The 18,219-nt window shown below is 38.4% G+C and overlaps 1 protein-coding gene across 1 annotated transcript; it reads right to left on the bottom strand.

Annotated features, from left to right (window-relative positions):
• Positions 1 to 13,850: 13,850 nt before the first annotated feature.
• On the bottom strand, positions 13,851 to 17,560 carry LOC107194117. The gene is made up of 2 exons (XM_015583687.1): positions 17,308 to 17,560; positions 13,851 to 14,209 (listed from the first exon to the last, which is right to left on the bottom strand). Exons 1-2 carry the CDS (start codon positions 17,558 to 17,560, stop codon positions 13,851 to 13,853), a joined length of 612 nt encoding a protein of 203 aa, XP_015439173.1.
• Between the last annotated feature and the right edge of the window lie 659 nt (positions 17,561 to 18,219).

Below are 18,219 nucleotides of genomic sequence, written 5' to 3'. Positions count from 1 at the left end.
CCATTTACATATACAATACAATTAATACTTTTATTAATAAGATACATATTAGTACGTGATTCATTTTTTTAACCATATTCTTTTCCATTTCCATTCGTAAATTTACAGTTTTCGAAGGAGATACGATTTAAAAAATCGGGATGCTTGAAAATTACATTTTGCACTATGTTGGAAAAACTCTTACAAAAAATTTATTCGTTGTTGGTAAAGGGTTAAACATTTAATAGTGGGTACCTTAAACATCAGGCTGCAATTTCCAATATTAATTTCGGATAAATCAGTATCCTATAGGAAATATAACATATCTTGAATGGCACTAACTCCGGATTACCCATTTCACGCTTCCCTGGTCCGCAACTTAAACTTCAATTATTTCAGGAAACCCGAACTATTCTAACTGATTTAAACTTATTTCAGAAAGCAAGTTATACGAGGACAGTCGTGTTAAGCAAACTTTACGACGTTACGCCGTCCTGTTGCAACCCGGTTATTTACCACCACCAACGTGGAACACTAAGTTATCTAGTTACGTTAGTCGCTTATTACGTAACCAGAAATATGTTCGGCTTGCTTTTAGTTGAAATCCACGGCGGAAGGTATAAAGTGATTAAGTCTGATTAAATTTTGCTTGCCCGCGAACCACACCGCCCCAAATAAACAATATTTTCCACTAACGAAGTTAATCCTGGCTTAGAAGGCACGAACATGCGGCGATTTTCAACCCTTTCGATCGTTTCCTGTAACGTTTCATGGTAAATTTCTTGGGAATTGATTGGGAATAATACGCTTTTATTATAGGTATCAATTCCGAAAACAATTATATATAATTAATATATAAAATTAATATAATTTCAGCATTATTAAATAACAGTTATTGTTAAACTGTGATTAATATTAAATAGAAAAACAGTGATTTCAATCAAAACTTCATTAGAATTAAATGTCTATAGTGTGAATGAATACACTGATGTTATGAGAGTTACGTAAACTGAATCACTCTAGCCTAACCGATTGAACAACCTTTTTATTCGTGACCCTGCAAAAATGTATCAGTGAATACAATCTTTTAGAATGTCACGGTTACGGTAAATATCAGAATTTTGTGTTATTAATTAATTACAATATACTAATTTAATGATCATTTGAAAGTAAGTTTAAGGTTCCAATGTCGCCTTGAGTTCTTTAAAATTAAATACGGTAATTTGTCACATAGACGTTCGAAATGAATATTTATACCAATAGTATATCTTTTCCCCTCAGTCCTGAAGAAATAACATCTCTATTACTACTAATTCCTTAAAACTCACCTACCTTAAAAATCATTATCAGTCCAAATTTTGTCTCACCTCACTTCCTCAGTGACGAAGCATACAAAGTCCCGCCATTAACTCTATTCTCCTCCGCTCTATATGACCCAAAATGAAGATTATATTTCCATAGGTACTATGTTTTGAAATATTTCTTCCTGGTATCCAATGTTCTTAAATTTTACGTTTATTTTCTGTGTTTCCCAGTCCTTAAGAACAAATCATTTCAAGCTTGAAATCATTTTTCTCGAAGGAATAAAACGTGAAAAATAAATAGGGAGACTAGAAGGGTTAACTTAACACTAATCTTCACTGACTGCCTGACTCCCCATCGCTTCTAAATGAATAATTACGAACAATATTGCACACGTCGCACGTAGTCGCATTGCGAAACGTACTCTAGTCAACGTAGAGAGATACATAAATAGCGAATCCGTTCAGTCGAGAAATCTTATCCAGCAGAAAGTATTGTGTCTCGGCCACGGCAAACCGAGCGACGCTTGCGAATTGATATCGCGGCACGATAATCAGACGGTGTGTCACACTCGAATAATCGCAAAGGCTCTTGAGGAGTGAAAAATGAGCCGGTTCTCTCGATGTGTGACCGCCGCGCGAGACGTGTCAAGTAATTGGTGTCAAGAACGAGGAGGCCAGGAATCGTCGGAGAAACGCGTTTAAGCAATCGTCTTACGGGATGTAATGCATTTGAGCCAGTTAAGATGATCAGGAACAACAGTAAGGCAAGGGTAGACTCGGCTCCGAATGAAGATGCTTCCCCCTTCGGAAGAGAAATCGCGTCGATCCTCATCGGAAAACCACCCTGTAACAATGCCTGGAACTCGGAGTAATTCCGTAATTACGTTTACCTCTATCACCATTAATACGATCGTGATCGTGCTTCCAATACGGGAGACTACGGTAGAACTGGGACCTTAGAAATAAAATTTCATAACTCTGCTATTGATGAAACGAGAAAGAAATTGAAATCGTGGTTTATTAACACGTTGACTGGCACAGTGAAAAAAGTCGTACGTAGTCAGACACACTTTATTTCGTTCTTAAGTCGTACATCGCTGAAGGTATATGTGTATAGTTAATAGTGGCTGTTGGTCTTGTTTTAAATTATAAGGCAATGTTAATTTTACGGAAAAATTTTGTAACGGTATTTATTTAAATAATCCAGTCTCTTTGCAATGTACGTGTTGCAATATTTGGGTAAGGTGGCAGTTAAAGTGTTAAAAGAATCATGTGAGTTGGCCATTTGAGATTCACCTACGAATTTCGGATTAACAAAAATGATCCTTTGGAATTAAAAATAATACTAGGTCTCGATTTCACCTAAGTACCGAATTTTCGGAAAATTTCCCCTACTCTTGTATATATATATAAATATCATTATTAATTGTAAGAAAAATGTCGATCGACGTTTGATGAACTGATGCAAGTAACAGCGATATAGAAATATTTAAAACCTTTTTAAAAGTAACAGTAAGTCCCGGTTTGATCCAGGCATACCCGGTTTTGGATGGGTTTCCTCTACGTGGGCGCACGTCTCGTTGTTGCAAACCGTGTGCAAATGAACATTGTGGAATTCCTAGCAGCTATACGATAACGCGCTATCTGGGAACAGCAATTACACTTACATAAATGGAACAGAGGTCCGTTTCCTCCTCCCGATATCGATTGGTAGGCAATTGTGTACTGGCTGTTAAACGGTGTACGATTGAACTGCCTAGTTTTTCTTGTTGAATTAGAAATAATTATCGAAGGACGATTGCTTGATGAATAGCGAAGTCGAGGGTCTAGGCACTCTAATGTGCAGAACATTATGAAATTCTTCATACCGTAAATTTCTTTATTGATCGATTGAATTTTTCTGTGATTCTAGTTGTGCAGTAGAAACTTGTACACATATCCGCGAAGCAATTGTAAACTGCAATATGAAATACTTTTTATTCTACTTCTACTCCCCAGAATAAGTTTCTTCATTATTCTATCAGTAATAGGAAACATACAAATACAACCCAGAATCATTATGAATCTATAATACCCAACACTAAAGAACATGTAGGTATAACTAAAAGTAACTTGGCACTTGATATAGGAATTATTCATTCAAATGCAATTGATTTGTTACAAGACTAATATTTTACATACCTATCTCCAGGCTATACAGCCACTTAGGACAGTGTATAAATTATCCCGAATCCGGCAGTGTTCACAAGTCAGTACACCATATTCATCTGTCAAAGTATCGCGGTCTATTCGCGCTTCGTGTTTTCTTATTCGAAGTGTCATGTGTCTACAAGTCATCGTCGATTGCCATGCTCACGAATGATTGATCGATCCGTCAATGGAGCCCACTCGACCAACCCGTTCTCCACGGGGCAGCAGACATTTTGTTTCCATTCGATCGCGTCGCTGGGAACACGATAAACCAATTTGCGGGCGCATCGACGCAATTGCGAAGGGGGTGGAGGTGAGGATAGGGGCAGAAATTTCTCCCTTACATCGTTGAATGTTCTCTTGTGTAATCCTCCTCAGCGCAGGAGGGGGATTTCGTTCCACTTGTGCGTTTTGTGTTTCACTGATTCTGAGGGTGCCTGGCAGTTCGTCCCCTTGCGCGGGACCGTGCCGTGTCGGGGATGCACGGGACACGTATGATTCCGCGAGGGTGAATATTTCGGGGCTCCTGAATACTGTTTATACTGAAGCTTCCGTGGGGGGATGGGTTCCATGAACCCTCAGACTCACGGAGTATCGATTTGAAATTTCACGGTCGTAAAGGGTTGCGATCGGACAGAAACATTTCCTTCCGTGTATACAGGATGTTAATAAAAATGTTGGACACTATCACAGGATGGGTTCTACATGTCAAACCGAAACGAAAATCCAGAACCATGAAATTGCGTTCGAGGCTTCGTTCCCGAGTTATTAAGTTTGCTTCTGGAAATTCTTAATAATTATGAATTTAGTTGAAAATTTAGCAGAACAGTCTTAAAAGCTTCTACTTTCGATTGCTATAAAAAAATCGCAAGGTCAACGATAGAATGATTGAAAGAGAACCGTTACAAAATATTTCTGTTTAACATGACCCTTGTGAAACTGTAGGTTTTGTTGAGAAACTGCACAGGACACGTTTTTTCTATGCACCTTTGTAGTTATTTTTACGTTGAAAACTTTTGTTTGAAACATTTTATGATACGACGTTGAGCAACAAACTTTGAGCGACTGTTCCGCCCATTCAAACTGTTTTTAGCAAAAACAAAAATATATGTTCAATAGTTTTCAATTCTCTACAAATTCAGGCCAGTTTGAGCGACAAAAAGAAATTTTCGCTACAGGGATGTTGCTATTTCGGCATGTAGAATCGACCCTGCGAAAGTATCCCACATTTTTCTTAACGCCCTGTACAATATCGGCCCGTAAAATGGTAAGAAAAATGGCTCAACATTCAGGATTGCTGGTCGAGCAAGTACGAGGTTAGAAAAAGCTGGACGCGCCCAGGAGAAGATCGACGATCCAGACCAAATATGGCTCGCGTTGCAGCTCTGACGAGCCTACTTTCCGCACAATCGACGGCTGGGTCCCTTCGTCCTTTTTTCCATTAGAGGTCCTGCGCGTCGTCGACTATATTTATAGTTACGAGCGCGCGAACGAATCTCGTCGGGTGGTCAAAAGCCGTTTGAAACGGTGGGGGGGAGGGGGTTGTATTTTCGAACGAGGGGTGACGCGTGTGCACGTGAAACGGAGGACTGAGCCAGCTGGGCTGAAGCGTAATAGGGTGGCACAAAATTTGCGATACAATAGTAAGAACGACGATTCTATGCCTCGACATGCACGGAAATAATGAAACGAAATTCTGTTTATACACGTGCCAGTAGCAAGAAGCATCAATAAATTGATGATTTACTATTCTGTTTGTATGAACTACGAGTTTGTGGAAATTAAGGTCGCATTAGTTAATTTATTAATTGAACAAATATGTAGAAACTAAATATAGGTATAACGATCAATTTAAATAAAATTTTCATTTAATTGTATTAGGATTTTCATTTTTATTAAAGGAGGTGGTGTACGTGACGAATTTTTCAAAATCATTTATCTCGGGCAGGAAGTTCTGCATAAAGGAAAGTATAATATATTATGTCGACTGAATTTGAGGCGTAGGGTCATCCGTGCGAATTTTGGCCCGCCGTGTATGAAACGACCATCCGTCCGGTCGACCGGCGAATTGGTCTCTGTAAAAAGGAAACGAGGCCGACCTTCGACTGTGCCGGCGTCAAAATGGACTGTGACATCTATTACGTACTTGTTGCCGGATCTCGGTTATTCGCGTGTACGCAACGAAATTAATGAATTCACTTTCTCACTTGCCCCCTAGTCTGACCGTGCCGGCGAGCAATGGTCGTGCAAAGTCGACGATTAAATTCTCGCTTGATCATACCATACGCTTTTACGTTCGTTTATCGACCCGCCGCACAGTAGTCCGGATCGAAGAATCCAGTGACATTTCTGTATAACATTTGAACCGTCAAAGATATTCCATGAAGTTTGCGCTAAAAAACGTTAAAAAGTATTCCCGTTTTAATGATATATAATGGAAAATATTTCATGTTTATTTAATAGATTGTATCTTAATTTTTTAAGTTTAATTACTCTAAATAATTTTAGAAAACATTTTATGGTAAGTTAATCGAAAATTGAAGAAATGTTTCGTTTGTAGGAACGAAAAGTTTAAAGTAATGTAAAGGTTCATTAAGTATTGACGCATTGAAATTTCTGAGATTGGAAATACGACTGAAGACTGGATCGTTATTGGATTATCATTATTACAGCAACTATGTAGTTCATATTTTACAGAAAACTTGCCTTTATTAGTAAATAAATTCCATATTTACAAGATAACAGAATTTTTCTAAAAATTTATGACACACTTATTGAATTTTATTAAACCAAAATATCTTCGATAAATTACGTAGTTCCTTATTGTACACTAAAATAAATGGATCTCGTTTTTCAAATAAGTGAAATAAAGAAATTTTAGAATCCAATATCAGACCATTATATTAAAAAAATTCGTTTTCTAATAAAAAGAATCCTACATTGCTCAACCTATGTCATCCTTTTTAATTCATGCCGAAGGAAATAAAATTAATTCGTTGCAAGTCTACCCGCTGAGATTGCATAAAAATTGAAGGAGGATCAAAGCACCCTCGATATTACCGGAAAACTGGGACAACGAAATTATCATATCTCGCACAAAAAGCCCGATTCCACTTTCAAGGATGGAATCGTTCACGATGAAAATAGACGGGGTACGTTGAAATTCAGGATCGAAGCTTAAGTGTCGAGGAGAAGTCCGACTACGCAAACTCTGTTAGTTCTCGGGGAATCGAATAGATAAATTTGTGTTGAATCATGGGAAAAACATTATTTTAAATTTTTTTTAAGAGTGAATTTTATTTCTCGCATATCCATGTGCACGTACGACGAAAGAAAATTGTGTTTCATAATAATTGCGCGACCGTGAAGCAGTAGGTTCTCCGAGCGACAAATATGAAATATAATTGCGCCGGCCCGTATTCAGATGAACTTCTGCATCTCTGTCCCCTTTCGCGTGCGCCGTTATTAATCCCATTTATTAAACAAACGCACGCCGCAGCCAATTTATAAGGAAATACATCCCCCGCGACGAATAACCCTGCGAATGAAAAGCGGGAATGTTAATTACAGTTTACATTGTGGTCTCGCGAATCATACGATGGATACGCTCGGTGATCGACATTCAGATTTATTACCAGAATTTAACTGTATATTCATTCCCCACCCCCTGACGAATAAATCCAGGGGTTTTTATAATACCATTCAACTGAACTCACAACTGAAAAATAAGCACGAGGGAGTTGTGTTTTTAATGCACTTCGGGGGTAGATATATTTCTGCCTTCGTAAAGCTGCCCCGTGGTTTATTTATGTGGAACAAATATTATGAAATGAGAGGCGAACAATAAAAGTGACAATTATAATTTTCATCAAACTGTATTTTCTAAAGAAATATTGTCGTTGATAGTTAATTTTTAGTTCATTCGAAACGCTGTTATCAGCATTTTGCTTTAATACAGAAAATTTTTTGAGAAAAGTACCTAATTGAAATACGTGTACCCCACCTCTTCGATTGTATTAGAGAAGGTGAATTTATGAGGACATAACAAATCACACCCGCGTATCGTCCACTTGTCACTTTCTGAGCAACGCGTAGTAAGTATTCTGAAGGCAATGACTTCATTTAATTCTCAAAATATAATTGGTAACTGAATCATTCTCGAAACTTCATTGTCACACCCTTTAAACCCCAAGTAAAAAAGCGTCTGTTAGACGGAGTTCGTTCTATTCCACGTGTGCAAAAAGCTTCTGTCATCGAAAACTGTGCGCGCGCATTCGCGACTGGCCAATTCGTCGCGAATTGGAACACCGACGTCGCTTTAACGCCGACCGAAAACGGCGGGTAATTCCATTTACATCAACGCGTGTCGGCGTTACGGGATGATCGTAGTACACCCGTTCTGCGGACTTCCACGCAGCACGGAATTGAACTGTCCACGCATAACCGACTGAGGCGGGCAGGATAAATCGAGCGCAATTACCCGTCCCGCCAAATTGAATCACGCGTCATAACCAGATAGAAGTCAGATTTCAGCGGGTGTTATCTTGCCTCGAGCCGAGCTCATTATTTATCATTCCTAACGAGAACTCAGTTTTTATTCTGCACGGTTCGTTCGCGAGCGAGAGGAAAGAACGGAATAAATAAAAGCGAAACGCGCGCTCGCGCACAAAAGCCAGAAGTGAAATTCCGGGGGCTTGATTTTGCAGCAGTCAACGGCGTAAGGAGCAAACAATTTTAATTACAGCCGACCGGGCGAGGGTCTTCCTAATTGCATCTCCGGATCCTCGAGGATCCTTTCACGTGCGCGCGAGTGGGCAGCGAATAATTAAAAAGAATAACGGTCCACCTATTCCGACGGGGAAAGCACGTGATACCAGTCGCACCGGCGGAACTTTCTTGGCAGACTCGGTCCCGTTCGTGGGTCAGCGGACATTTACCTGTCAGGAGAAAATTGTAATTGAAAGTACTTCTTTGATTATATTACGACCACTCCTCGACTTTCTTGTCGATTAATTTTTCATTTGGCCTCTGCTATTTGAAATTTAGCTACTGTTCATCCTTTCGTTCCCGCTGTAGCCATATGTCTACGTATTATAAATTATGAAATATTACAAAATGTTAGCAGGTACAGTAAATACTCGATGAGTCTACGAAGGTTCCTCGGTAATAACAAGGGAGAGGTCTCTAGATGTAACGCCAACTTTTTAATGAGGTTTAGCACAGTGATAGAGCTTGAAATTCTGAAGCTAATTATAATTGTTTCAGCTGCATATGGCCATTAGTTTATGAAATATTTAATGTTCCGTTCTCAGGAGCCTTCAAACACTCATCGTGAATTTACTATATCATGTACTTTTTTACATCTGTGAGTATATATTACATTTTCTAGTTAAACGATTCTCTAGGCAACATTTCTCTTGTGAAAGAACTATTATTCGAAAAATTTGTGTCTCACTTCCATAGTTCCGGAAACATTTGTGGTGACAATTTTTATCAATCTACATGACATAATCGATATGATATTAATATCCTTGGGATAATAAACCTTGGACAATAATCCTTAGAAGAAGAAACTGGGTCACAAGAAACAGTAGAACTTAAAGCTTTGACTACACCAATGATATTACGAATACATTTTCTTCTATTCCTCTTCCTATAGAACATTATTTACACAGAAAGATAATGAACTTTCAATACTAGTTTCCCAATAAAGTTACACCAGATTTTAGCGTGGATCAGGAATGATGGTTATGCTTTTCCAGGAACAAACCCTAGATTGCGAAAAATGTGTAGCAGACTGTATAGCACCCTTAAGATGCATATATCGAAGCTTTCTTTCTGCCTGATTAAAGATCTCCATTTCTATGATACAGCTAGCCGACATACCTTCTAGGGAACTCTTCCAGACTAATCTGGAACGAGTCCAAGATTTAGAAAGTACGACGGGTCCAACTTCGGGTTTTTTTAACCCTCCTGCGAGCCGCCACCAGCTCTCGTCGAGTACTTATACATGTACTCTCTCGCGCGATTGTTATCGCGATTATTACTCGCGTGTCACGTAAAGATTACAGCCACCTACGCCGGCTGACTTAATGGAATTAGGATTAGATTCCTCGTCGACGTAGCACCCGCTTGTTCACTCGCGTGACACGGAATAGCGATACCTGTTTAAGATTATACGAAACTGGTTCCGTTAATCGCGTTATTGTTCGGGCAATAACGAAGTGGACGAGATTCTGAACTGAACGTAAAGCCTGAGGGAGAAGAGAACTCTCGTTATAGGATCGTTAAATGATTCCAGTAATCAGGATCCGAAACTGATTAAAGATTCTACGATTCGTGTCACTGGGAAGTACTTGGATGATTGAAAACATTTTTTATTGATCTTACGATTGGATAAAATAACCTCTTGAAGTACGTGACTTTTTTTAGAATATTTTATCGTTGGAGAATTTTTGCGGATGAAGCACGTATATATCTACACGTGTATTATTTTTATTTGATATCGCTTGGCACTACGTTGAATTGATAATAAACCGTGCAAGAAAAACTGTATTTATAGATAGGAGAAAATGTAAATAAAAAATGATTAATGATCGTTACGGCAATTTTGAGTTAGACTTTGCTTGCAATAGCCGCAAGATCAAGTGATAAATCTAACTATGAGGGTACCCATATGATGCTTCCCATGTAACAATTGAATTTCGAAGGAATAGTGTGAAACGAATAGAATTATGTACAATGTATGCATGTAATTATTAATAGTGTGTATGTATTAATAGTTGTACTGCTTATCAAGAATAATTTATTATTAATTGAAAACCTGCAATACAACGAAGGAAGCGAACCTACAATAGAAAATCGAAAAGTTCTGTTCAAAAGAAAAAGTCTGAGACGTACGTTTCCACGGATAACAATGACACGAGACTCGTGATTTATGGAATACAGCTTACACAAAGGCATATAAAATTATCCTTGTCCAAACCCCTCGCAGAAAACATCGTTTCCCATATAATTATATCCAACAATATCGCAAGCATTCTATGTACAAAAGAATCCAAACCATCCCCCGTTCAGAACCGTCCGTAGTTTCCCTCGAATTGCTTATCGATTATCTGGGCAGAATACACCCAGAGACCATCATCAAGTCCGAGTTCCTGTATTTCAGCGGGTGGAAACAATACTCCTAAATAAAGGGTCAGTCCACAGATTACGGAAGAATGGCGGAGAGTTTACGGAAGGGGAGGCTCGCTAAATCGACTTCGAGGATATGAAAACGGCGATAATAAACAGCGGGGAGAGAGAGAGAGCGTGGGACGCGAGAGGTGAATCGAGTCGAACGAGGCGAACCAAGGGGGGAAAATATGAAAGATTGAAAAAATACCAAGAACGGACGTATATAAGCGAGACGCGAACCGAAGAGAATAGGGGGCGCGCAGGAGGAAATGGTGAAAGGTATGAAAAGAGAAAATGGCGGTAGCACGTGCCCCAAGCCGAGCAGACCGGTCGAAATCGGTTCGACGATTCCGGACAGGAAACGGGCCCGGCTTCACGGTCGATGGTCAGATCGTATCGATGAAAATTGCAATGGCCTCGCCGCGGTGAAACGTTCCAATTTCGCGAGAGAACAACGACATACGCGACTGCCCCCTCCCCTCCCCGCTCCTGCGCGCACACACACACACCTGATCCGAACGGGGGAGGAGAATCGAAACACGTTCGATTCCACGTCTGTCCCACCGGCCATTCCAGCATATCGGAATTGATACTCGCGTAATACACCAGAGGCAAAAGCTACGGCCGGTGTGAACTGTTATCGTAAACTGTCCCCGTGCATACGGTAATTATATTTCGCGCTACCGATGCGATAACGATCGGGGGGAGTTTGTTGTTGTTCTCATAATGGAACGATGACTTCTTTTGTTGTTTCCGGAAAAATTCTACATTCTGGATTGTTCGTAACGTTTCGAACACCGTGCTTTGGTTACCTTTTTACTAGATGGAGCATAAATCGTTCGATCTTGCGAATTGGTACTATTTTCCAGGTGTGGATTTAATGTATTTGCCATATAAGTTCTTTTCTTTTCTGTGAGAAACACCGACGAGAAGTATAAACAGGCAGAAAGACTTGCAAAAAAATTGCACTAGTCCGACTGCAAAATTTTATCACGCCTATACAATTAATTAGATTCTACTCTATTAGATGATTACTCCTTTAGATCGCTAAAATATACTATATCACGAAACAACTTCGAAGTTGTATATAACTAGTACACTGAAAATAATTGAAAACTCGAAAGAAATTGTACAAAAATGTAGTAAACAAGTATAACAAATGTATAAACAAATACAGCAGTCCGTGTGTTAAGATATAGGTGGCAATTGGGATTGTTCGATTACTGTTTCGTAGACAACAATCTAATGGCTTAAAAATGAGTTCACCATTCATTACTATTTTTATATTTCTTTCATTTGACTACTTTCAGAAATCGCGAGAATATTTGCAGTAAATATTGACTTAACCCTCTGATTTACTGTACCTACTTCAATAAAGACAATATACAGAAATAAAATCGGATACTACTCTTAATTTACAGAGTTCGTTTAACTTCTGGCCATAAAGTTTGTATCGGTTTTAATTCGTGGTCCCATATAACACAAGTTCACACTGCACGAGGTTTCGTTAGTAAATCCTCACTTAACTACTTCCTCAAACTACCCTGTATAACACAGTATCTCAATTCGTGTCGAATTTATGCAATACTAAAAAGAAGCTTAACCAAAGTGTAACAGTTTCGAAATGTATTTAACTGTGAGAAGTGATTCTCCGTTGGCAAGGAGCTACCATGGTCGCTTTAAAATTCCTCAGTGACCCATAGTATTCCTTTAATACCGCCATTTCGGTGCTCCTTCCTGCGGGGCCGATATTGGCTGGATGTCATGAGAACGTTTCGCCAGGCAAAATTTCGCCCGTACATAACGTATTATGCACCCAATCTCACCGCTACTAAGGTCGACTGTACTCACCCGTTGGTTTCAATATCATGTAAATGGCAGCGCAAAAGGGTTATCGTGGCCGAGCAGAACGTCGTTCTGAACGAAAACCCATCGACTACGAAGGGGTGTGTCCCCTGTAACTTGCAATTAAATCAAGGAACGTTCGATTTAAAATCGAAAACAAAATTTCAATGACGGTTGCACTGCTCCCGATGGAACTTGGCGCGATTTTTTTAAAGTTCTAGAACTGAGTACGTACTGAATCACTCCTCTGTAGTGTCAATAAAAGTCTGAAAAGTTTTCTGCTACGCGTAAAGCTTCTGTAGCTTCTGCAATTTTTCTACCGTTGACTTAATTAGACTCGAGAGTCTACCACTTTGTCGGAACTGAAGCGTGAATAATACCTACGAATAAAGTATGTCTTTACACACTTTTAATTTTATAGTCAGGGTTATTGAATGCAGTAATTTTCATTCATTGAAAATCAAGTAATTGACATTGAGTTAAGTGATATTCGTTTCAAGGTATTCTACACCTTACCTGTTTGCGTCGTAAAAACGTAATAGCTCGCATAGTGAAGGAGACATTAAAAATATTATATAGCGATAATAAAAGTGCTGAAAATTTATTACTATTGCTTTTCCAAGCTCCCTTTATGTTCGCTTATTTAAGGGATAGGAGAATATCATGATCAATAAAGGTCTTGCTGTATTCATTGAAAGTCGATTACCGAACTACTGGCGTTAACAAGGATACAATAGTGACAGTTTCCTGCGGCACTCCCGTTCTGTCCTTGATAGCGACTGTTCGAGCTTAAATCCGTATTAACACCGATTTGCACGCGATGCAAAGTTGCCAACCACGAAGAAAGGTATTGGAAATAACAAAGGCCTTTTGGATTTCCTTTTAAAAAACAGATACATATAGTGAAACGACTCTAAAATACATTTGACGTACAATTTACGTAAATATTGTGATGTAGTTTCTATAAAAGACGTTTATATTCGCAAACTATTGTTAAAATTATGCATTCATGAATGAAGACTTCAAATGATGTATTTAAGTTGCATGTAAAAAACAAACTAACATCTGATTTTTGTTTCCTTCCAATCTAGTAGACGTCCACCATTGTTCATAAAATCTATTCCTTGTTGTATCAAAATATTACATCTTACATTACAATTCACACGTATGTACAGATACACTATCTCTAACTTCTCTATGACATCTGATGAATTTACAAAATGTCCTCATAACCCAATACATAGTCCCTCTTATAACGAACTATGTATTCGTTTGTTTGTTGAGAAGTGAACCATTTTATGCAGCACAATCATAAACAGATATGTAGTTCATATGAAAGTCCAACGAAAAGTTTCATTAGTTCAACGTGAAATCGCTCTCCAGATCACTAATTTCTTCGTTTTTAAATAGATCATCCGAGTTGCTCAAATTGGATTGTATAGGTTCGGTTTGCGTATTCACAGAGGATGACGTGGCGCGATCGTAGTAACCCATGTCAGCGTTAAAGAGTATATCGCTTATCGCGTGTTGAACAGCGCATCGACTGTGCGTCGAATAATTTCTTAACTTATTGGTCACGAACATCCCGAAACTGTAACATTCGTCTTGCATAGTCACTGGAGCTACAGGCACTTCCACGGTTTCAGGTGTTACTTCGACACGGTCTCTCTCTGGCTGTCTCGAGCTCTGTTTAGGTAGGGACGTACTCATGGTATCTGCGTCATTGATATCCGGTGTATGTGAAACCTACGAATATGTACTTTCGATAAAGAAACTTAATGAATTGTTATTGAAACATTCCAATATTGGAAAACAACGAGAAGTGCTAATGAGAAAACTGCAAATATTGATTATATTCAGAAAAAGAAGTACTTCATACAACTCTTTCTAGTAATCAACTTCTGTTCTTTTTCTTCTGTTTTGGTTTATATAATTGAAATAGTTATAAATTATCAACAATTTATTTACAGACGGTTTCATTATGAATTTCATTACGTAATATTCTGTATTTTATTTACGAAAGACAGGAAACATTCAAAATGGAATTACTATTCGTTATTTTAAAGTTCGATTATTGCTGCTGAACACTAGCATCATTGCAATTCGAACAAGTGGAAGATTTTTATATCAGATCAGCAATTCTTGAATTGAGGATTAGATTCTACAGGTACGGAATATTAATTGTTTTGTGATAAAAGCTTCATTTACGTATTAGAATGATGCTGTTCAAATAGATTATTTAAAATAAATACTTGACACGACGTTTGATTGTAATTTGTATATCACAGTTGATGGAGCGTACAAAAGAAAGAATATATGTACTTACTGTAGTACTTAAAATGTTCGGCCCACTTCGATGGACACCTTTATCCATAAGAAATGATAATGGACCAAAAAGAAACCATGGAGATGTAATGTCCGTCCCTTAAAAAATTCCAATATATAAATATACAGTCCCTCCATGACCATGATTTTAAAACATAAACATTTAAAACAGTTGTTCAATGGAAACCAGGTGATCTTTTTAGCCGCGACTACTATGTCAACTTTCTACACTAAAAACAAATTACAAAACTAAAAAATGTCATATTATATTGCTCCACCATTCTTACTTAAAAATAAGGTAGTGCAACAGTCAAACATAACGCTGGCAATAAACTGGCTCTCCTAACAAGTAAACAGGTTAGCATATTATTAGAGTCAACTGCATACAAAATTAATGATTTTACGACTATAACGATATTTTTTATAATTACATAAACTAAGTTTAATTTTTTTAGTATTTTCAGTGGACATATGATAATTACACAAATGAAAATAAAAAAGTTTATATCTGTTCTACCAAGTATGTATAGTAGCAATAAGTTTCTTTTACTTAGGTAACTCGCAAACCTTCAAAACTATACATCAGTGCTCTTGTACACTTGGTGAATGTAGTAATTCTATTTTCTTAACGAAGTTGTTTATAGTATAAGATCTGCTTTTCTGCATGATCGAATGATTTTTTATACATGCAGCATTTTGTTGGTACCATTCACTAGTTGGTCAGCATCTTGTAGATTCGAAAGACTGCTGTTTATAGTACGGTTAAGGAGAGGACGATTGAAGGTGAAGAAATAAGTAAAAACGAAGACGAATTTTGAAACCTGTTCAGACGTTAGCCTACCTGCAGGTTTGCCCTGCAGGGAATTTGAACCCAAGGCTGCCGAGTCGGTTAGAGCCATTGACTGCGTTAGCGATGATGGGGGTCTATGATACGTCAATCGCCATTCAGGTATATAATAAGACGGTCAAAATATACGGTGATCCACAGTAGTTTCAGAAACATTTAGACATAATATCATGTACTTAATTCATCGTCTACGGAAGCTCCAAAGTACAAAATAAGATTTCAATTCTGGAGTTTTTCAGTATGAATATTGAGAAAACTTGAAGAAAGCTTCAGTTATTTAATATTAATCTTTGTCTATTATTAAATTACTTCATATATAAACACGATATGTTATCTTATTCTGTTGTTGCTGCACAGAATTGCCTCTTGTTAAAAAAGTCCTCTGAACCCTTATCATTAAGAAGCATAACTTCGTTAATCATATGGAAATTAATTTAAACTATATACAGTATCGCTGGAAGACAACATTAAAATACACAAAAAAGATATCATTTTCATGCAACTGATATTTCTGGTAGAACTCATTCGTTCTATACGGTAGATATTTATTCATTGATAAAGATTACGATAGCAAGGTGAACGTATTGAAGCATCGAAACTAACTTATTAACATATTTATGACAACGCGTCTAAGAGGCTATGTCTTCTAACAGATTCTCAGCTTTATTTCTCTATGATGCATTTATTATCATTGTGATCTCTTTTTAAATATGCTTTTCACGCCCCTTTTAAACCATTTCATGTCTATTACAGTACTGAATGAGTCTCAATGGATGGAAACAAATTATATACAGATCTTTTCATTATGTACATTCATTAATATTGTCCGTATAATTCCTCCATAATTATGCAACAATGCTTCCTACAAGCAAACGAATTAACTTTCCAAAAAGTCATAATATCCTAGGAATGGAACGTTTTTTCTGGTGTCAAGTACAACGTAGTGCTCGGAGAAAAAAGGTTCGAGGAATGCGCACGCATCCAGCGACGCAGTAGTGGAGTGGCGGCTGTGGGGGCTCGCATTGTGAACGTGTACGGGGATGAGTGTCCTTAAGGGGAACCAGTGCCGTCGTGAGAGCGGCCTTGCCAGGCCTTGCCGAGAGAATAACGCTCTGACAATGAGTTGCGATGGTTTAGTAACCAGAAAAACTATCCTATTTCCGTTTCCATACACCTAAACATTAATTCTGGTAAAAAAAGAAAAACAAAACTTTTGTACTGAATTCATCGACGTCAACCACACACATCATCCTATACCAGTGACTTTCAACCGGTGTGTCGTGGGAGGATCTTAGATGTGTCGCGAAATTTTTTAAAGATCATTAATTAAATTATTTTCGTAAGAAGTCCAAATCACAATAAGTGTACACATCAAAATTACAACCTCTTTAAATTGATTATACGAGTATATAATTGTTATAAGTTTAATTATAGGTTCAAGTGTGCTGTGAGATACAAAAAAAAGATTGAAAAACACTACTCTATACTCAAGCCAACAATTTGAAAAGTATAAAAAATTCCTCATCGTACTGAATAAAAACAATATTCAAAATGCAAAACATGTAAACAATCACATCGTGGCTAACAAACGACACAGTTTCCTTCTAGACGCGTGACAACTGATACCTCGTCCCGACATACCTTTTTCGTTACGAAACCGTTTCACTTTGAGCTTCTCCCGTCGAAACGAGGACAAGATGCAGTCCATTTTTTTCTTACAGTCGTTAATCGACACCGGTCGCTTGTACAGTATCGCCAGTTCCGCCGCGATTGACGACCAGGCTTCGTTCCGCTTCAACTTTTGATAATGCTCCTGGTTACGCGGATTCCATAGTGATTCCTTCGCCTTGTACAATTTGACGAGCGTCAGCGACATTTCCCGTGACCAATCCATGTTTTCACGTGGAATAAACGAATGGATGTATGAAAAAGAAAATACGGTAGAATGGTACGGGCTAGCACACGGCGTAACATTCACGAGAACTCTCCGCTCCGCTCTCCCGCACAGGCAGCCGTGTACTGGTCGCTCACCGCGCATGATCGGACCATTCGACCGTTCCCCCCGCAACATGTGCGCGTAACGTTCTCGACGGTTCGGTGCAACGTCGATCCCGGACGCCGTTCGTTAAGTCACGTGTACAACGAGCCACAAGCCCGCTTCCGTGTGTACTCCAAATGAGCCTCTACTTGCGAAGCGCGCTCGAAACCCGCAGTTTGGGTCGATAGTAACAGTTGTGCACTCTTTAATAAATTGTTATATTTCTACTCCGTGAATTGAACCTTTTTTAAGGTGAAATCGAATTGAGGGAATATACAGATCGCTTGATCGTTACACGAGCTACTATTGGTATTAAATGAATTTATAAGTTTCTGGGATAAAGAATGTAATTAAAAAGTTTGAGTTAAGGACAAATTGACCAGAACAGTGCACGAGGGTCAATGGGACAATTCCACGTGGAAGCTGGAAGCTTACTGCGATGGTTCGGTGTACGCGTTGCGCACACCAACCTACTGAACGTCCAGAACAAATTAATTGCGCGTTCTTATGCGACA

Source organism: Dufourea novaeangliae, unplaced genomic scaffold, assembly GCF_001272555.1.
Source record: "Dufourea novaeangliae isolate 0120121106 unplaced genomic scaffold, ASM127255v1 scaffold12, whole genome shotgun sequence".
Lineage (NCBI taxonomy): Eukaryota > Metazoa > Arthropoda > Insecta > Hymenoptera > Halictidae > Dufourea > Dufourea novaeangliae.
Note: the sequence above shows the minus strand (reverse complement) of the source record. Positions and strands in the feature narration are given on the sequence as shown.

Bases quoted from the DNA above. Each gene is read 5' to 3' on its own strand.
- LOC107194117 (XM_015583687.1), bottom strand. From the start codon at position 17,560: ATGGATTGGTCACGGGAAATGTCGCTGACGCTCGTCAAATTGTACAAG. The intron at 14,210-17,307 runs GTATGTCGGGAC...TCAATGACGCAG, and splicing joins ACGGTTTCGTAACGAAAAAG to ATACCATGAGTACGTCCCTA.